Source organism: Macadamia integrifolia, chromosome 13 (assembly GCF_013358625.1).
Source record: "Macadamia integrifolia cultivar HAES 741 chromosome 13, SCU_Mint_v3, whole genome shotgun sequence".
Classification (NCBI taxonomy): Eukaryota; Viridiplantae; Streptophyta; class Magnoliopsida; order Proteales; family Proteaceae; genus Macadamia; species Macadamia integrifolia.
Genome location: NC_056569.1, coordinates 14,794,686 through 14,799,769, shown reverse-complemented (window position 1 = coordinate 14,799,769; position 5,084 = coordinate 14,794,686). Strand labels below are relative to the sequence as shown.

Here is a 5,084-nt window from a genome sequence, read left to right as displayed (position 1 = left end):
AAAGCACATCCAACAGTCAGAAAAGCTCCGGCATAGAGTCCGAAGCGATCACACGCAGCCCAAGGTGTTTTTTAACATTAGATGCGAGCTAGACGCCGTGTTGCGTGACACAGAGGATCCAATTCCGGTACGTTAATGGTTGTGATCATATGGTAATTTTCTTTTGAGGAAATTGACAGACTAACTTGAAATTAAAAATCACGTGAGTACTCCAGAGGAAGAAAATAAAAAATGGAATAGCTGCGATGAGATGATGAAGAAGAAGAAGAGCCTAGTCTCATGACTCTCATCGTCTCTTCTCTTCTCAAATCTCGGTGGAATCTTAAGAGTATTTGATACCTCTCTTCAACCCCTTCTCGTAGTCTGTAGACACGTCCTTCATCATCTCCCATGGCCATGTCTCAGCAGCATCAATTCCAACGGCAACAGCATCAATCGAAATCATTCAGGTAAAGCGAATCGGAAAAAGCAGAATCCATCTTCTTCTAAACCCCTAATAAATGCACTTTCCTTCATTTCATATCTTCGATTTTCTGCAAATTTTTTGAGTTTTTAATATTTTTTTTTCGTTCAGGAACTTATTACCTATCGATGGGCAGATGAACACACCGATCGCCTTCTTCAATCCTGCAAATTTTTCCGATCAATCTCATCCCCAATACATCCCTCCTTGTAGTCTCTCTATTCCCTTCTTTCTTTTAACAAATACCAAGATATTGTTGTTTTCTCTGAAATTTTTTTTGGGTTTTTTGGGTTTTTGCAGTTCATGTAGTCGGATTCGCTCCTGGTCCGGTACCTGCGACGGATTGCGGTGGAGGCGATCTGCGGTGGAATGATTGTTCCCAACCAAATAAGAAAAAATTGAAAGAGCAAGACTTTTTGGAGAACAATTCCCAAATTTCCTCCGTTGATTTCCTGCAAAGGCGATCTGTTTCGACGGGATTAGGGTTGTCCCTCGACGATAGGCGTATGGCTTCTTCGGGAGACTCGCCGGGTTTCTCCCTCCTCGATGACGAGATCGAAAGGGAGTTGCAGAGACAGGATGCCGAGTTGGATCGATTCGTCAAACTTCAGGTCAGCTTCCTTATAAATTGGGGGTCTCCTTCTATTGTTGATTCTTCCTTTCTTAATGGGTTTGGATGGTTCCTTGATTTCCCAAGTAAGATGTAAAATTTATCCTGGTTATGATTCAAGGGCTTGGTCTAAGTTTTCTAGTCTAACTTAGAAGCACTACCCAGAAACTTCAAAGTGGAAATGTGAACGGTTTTCGTTATTTAATCCTCATATTAGCATTGATTTCCACGCTGCAGGGAGAACGGTTGAAGCAAGCGATCCTAGAGAAGGTTCAGGCCAATCAACTCCAGACTCTCTCATTTGCCGAAGAAAGGATCCTTCAAAAGCTCCGTGAGAAAGAAGCAGAGATGGAAGACATTAACAGGAAGAATATGGAACTTGAAGAACGAATGAAACAGCTGAGTGTAGAAGCTGGTTCTTGGCAACAGAGGGCCAAGTGCAATGAGCACATGATCACCACTCTCAAGTTTAATCTCCAACAAGTCTTTGCACAGAGCAGAGACAGCAAGGAAGGGTGTGGAGACAGTGAGGTTGATGATACGGCTTCTTGCTGCAATGGAGGGGCTATTGATTTTAACCTGGTTACCAAGGAAAACAAGGATTTGAAGGAGTTAATGACTTGTAAGGTTTGCAGGGTCAACGAAGTATGCATACTTTTGTTGCCTTGCAGGCATTTATGCCTCTGTAAAGATTGTGAGAGTAAGCTTAACTTCTGTCCCTTGTGTCACTACTCAAAGCTTTACAGCATGGAGGTCTATATGTAATGAGACGGCTTGGATATCATTTGTAAGTTAGATGTATCGATCTTCCTCGCCTTGATGTTCAATTCATGCCTATGATTTCTCTTCCTTTTACATTTCTTCTGTTTTTTTTCTTTTAATCACTCATTATGCCCTAGGAGTCTTAGCATTCTTATGTTTAGTATTCATCTTTGAGAATGATAACTTTGAGCATCTCATTTTACTGTTGAATGGACGTCGTTTGTGTACAAACTAAATCCCTTTTTGTTACTGTGTTACTAGAGAAAAACCAGATTGTCCTATAAGTAAAGATTTTTATTATGGATTATGAAAACCTTGTCTGATCTTATTGACAAACACAGGTCTTTGAACTTTTCATAGAACAATGCTCCCTCAACTCAACCCATCTGAGCCTTCTTTTAATACTTGAGCTCAGATACCCAAACTATGCTCCTCCTCCTCTCTATCGTGGTCCTTATCTTCTGTTGCAATATAAGCATCACTTTCTCACCACCGCAGCCCCAAGTCATTTTTGGGATCTCCTGTTCCTTTTGACAACTTCAAATTGCAAAGTGTGGTTTGCAGTTTATAAGATTGGAGTTTATTTACCGTCAGACTAGAGACAGTTGTTTTCCTTTAGCATTGGTGGTCAAGATGGTTTGCAGTTAGCATTAGTGAACAAATCTCGACTCTTTCTTGTTTAAAATCATGGGTGCAAAATGTTACACTGCTGTAGGATCCCCAATTGAATCCTTTACCAAAAAGGAAAAACAAGTGCAATTTAATTATTTGTCCTTGCATGTAGATGTAATTAGCTTCCTTCCATTTTTCCTTCGACTTTGTGATCTGGCATCTCATTGTCATGCTTTATTTTAAGCACTCTGGTTATTGTTTGACCAAATCACCTTCTTCCCTGGCAGAGCACTGCTGGTTCTGAATCCTTAGAAGCAAACTGAGTAGCACTTTTATTTTCACAAAACGGATAGTAAATGATGCTTACATGACAATGATCATTCAAGGGAAATTAACATTCTTTTGCATTAGTGTTAAGTTGTAGTGTACTCAACCGGAATGCTAGTCAAGAAGCCCCAAAAAGCTATGCAACTGCTTGAAGGGTGTACACATTGGCATGCAACTTCAGTAAAGCTGATGTTGGAAGTGGCAAGTCCCCCACGAGGGGGGGGCGGCAATTTTGTTGATATTATGAATTACTCCAGATAGATTAGCTATGGTTTATAGTTTGATGAAATTACTCGAGTGATTAGGGAAAAATAACTTGATGTGATGAGCAGATTTGTGAGGTAGAATGGCACTATGGTTTTAAGACTGGTGAAGGTCGCAGGGAAGGCTTTTATCTGCTACTAAGGTAACTTTTTTGTGAATGATACTTCAGAAGGAAAAAGATCCCCTCCAACAACCCATCCAAGTGCTTCGACATGCATCCCCAGATGTTGGCAGGTGTTGGGATGTGTGACCAAGCCGTCCCAGCCCTTGGATGGTCGTTGGAGGGTGCAGTCATTGGAGAGGAGCCAGATCGACTTCAAAATGAGTAGTTGTTGTTGGTCATAAGCAAGGAAGCCTATGTTCCTCTATATAGAAATGCAGGTCTCTCTTTCGCCCCCCCCCCCCCCCAAAAAAAAAAAAAGTTCCACACGGGAGTGGAGAGGGGGTTGGATGGGGTTTTAGCATGCCAGTTAATTTACCCTGCTTCAGATGAGATGCTAATACTTTTTCAAACTTGTGCTAGATACTTCTGTGGAACTGGATTTTGTTTTGAATTCTGATAAAATTTTATCTTGGTCTGGTTTGTATCTACAACAATTGTGTTTCCAACTTTATACTCAGCAGTGTAAAATCTTAAGAGTGGAAGACTCCCATTGGTTGTTCCCTGAGCTCCGTTTCTGTTTTATAGAATATGGTGTATTCTGGTGGCAACTTGCAAGATTATTGATGGTACTACTGAATGGATTCAGTTTTTCTTCACTATATGTGAAATGAGAATTTTATCACCCAGTGTGATTTGACGATATGATTGGACGCTAGGAAGAGTGAATGTCATCATTAAGTCCACCCCCTTGAAATACCCTTATCCAGTCCAATTAGATGGTCAGATTCCATGTATGAAGAGATTCTCTCTTCACCATGGGTTAAATGAAACTGGGTCCTTGTTGAATTGAGAATGTTGGAAAAGTAACAACCTTCCATAATTCTTGTTCCTCATAATGTGTTGAAGTGTTGAAGTGTTGAAGTGTTGAAGTGTTGAAGTGTTGAAGTGTCGAAGTGTCTTGCTAATATTTGAGAAAATAGTTGCCTGATCTGTAACTTGATGAAAGAGAGCCTGAGATAGGGAGCTTTGTTAGAACTCAACACTCTCGGAGACCATAAAGCAATGAAAAGGGAAAATAAAAAAAATCCAAGTGCTGTGCTGACTGCTGAGAAGAGGGGGGGGGGGGGGGGGTGCAATGTTGCTGATTCACAAAAGCAGTGGAAGAACTATGATGAAGTAGCAGCTAGAAGTATGTTGTTGTATTACAGACATTTTAGTTGTATATTCTACAGAATTTTTTTTCTCATCTTCAGATGATAGCTGAAATTTTTATCTGTTATCACAGTCTTGATTACTCTCTCAGATTCAGATCCTCTCCAGCCCCTCCAGCACACACCCGGCTGAGAGGACTAGCAGGGACCAGCAAAAGGCCCTCCAGCCATCAGATGCCGCTGAAGGGCGAGTTACGCTTGCAGTAATGTGTTTTCTGCTTTCCAGTTGTGGTTACCCAAGTGGGAGGAAATGGAATGTCCTATTTGAAATAGCTTTCGTCTTGAACTCCCAAAAGAAAAATAAAGCAACTCCCCTTTATCCTGTGAAAATATAGAATGATTGATAAAAATTGTAAGGAGCTTTCCATGGATGAAATGGTCTGACCTTCTATATGGGTGAGTTAGGAAAGGTATACTTCTTCCTAAAATCTAGTTCTAATAGAGAAGCTAATGGTCACTGGACATCTTCTAGTCTTTCCAATTCACGTCATCTGTCTCAGAACACTAATGTTAACCTAATACTATTACTACTACTATTACATGGACTGATGGGATTGATTTTCTGACTTTACTAGAAAACTTCTTTCCAAAGTAACGTTACTATCACGCACTGATACCAAGTGATAACCTTTGCTTTGTCCATGAAGATGGGGTGACTTATGCTTGAAGAAATTGGATTTTATAAGTTAGGTATCTTCTGCTTCTGTGTTAATAAATTAATTACTTGTCTTT

At 40.4% G+C, this 5,084-nt stretch overlaps 1 protein-coding gene across 3 annotated transcripts; it reads left to right on the top strand.

Annotated features, from left to right (window-relative positions):
- Nucleotides 1-201: 201 nt before the first annotated feature.
- On the top strand, nucleotides 202-4,673 carry LOC122059787 (BOI-related E3 ubiquitin-protein ligase 1-like). 3 transcript variants are annotated; one of them, XM_042622821.1, is made up of 5 exons: nucleotides 202-449; nucleotides 575-672; nucleotides 764-1,074; nucleotides 1,311-1,860; nucleotides 4,445-4,673. In XM_042622821.1, exons 1-4 carry the CDS (start codon nucleotides 391-393, stop codon nucleotides 1,836-1,838), a joined length of 996 nt encoding a protein of 331 aa, XP_042478755.1. In that variant the 5' UTR covers nucleotides 202-390; the 3' UTR covers nucleotides 1,839-1,860; nucleotides 4,445-4,673. The 3 variants fall into 3 exon arrangements, with proteins under 3 accessions (XP_042478755.1, XP_042478754.1, XP_042478753.1); XM_042622820.1 differs by having other exon boundaries at nucleotides 4,427-4,673; XM_042622819.1 differs by lacking the exon at nucleotides 4,445-4,673 and having other exon boundaries at nucleotides 1,311-1,928.
- Nucleotides 4,674-5,084: the final 411 nt, after the last annotated feature.

Bases quoted from the DNA above. Each gene is read 5' to 3' on its own strand.
- LOC122059787 (XM_042622821.1), top strand. From the start codon at position 391: ATGGCCATGTCTCAGCAGCATCAATTCCAACGGCAACAGCATCAATCG. The intron at 673-763 runs GTAGTCTCTCTA...GGGTTTTTGCAG, and splicing joins TCCCCAATACATCCCTCCTT to TTCATGTAGTCGGATTCGCT. The intron at 1,075-1,310 runs GTCAGCTTCCTT...TCCACGCTGCAG, and splicing joins ATCGATTCGTCAAACTTCAG to GGAGAACGGTTGAAGCAAGC.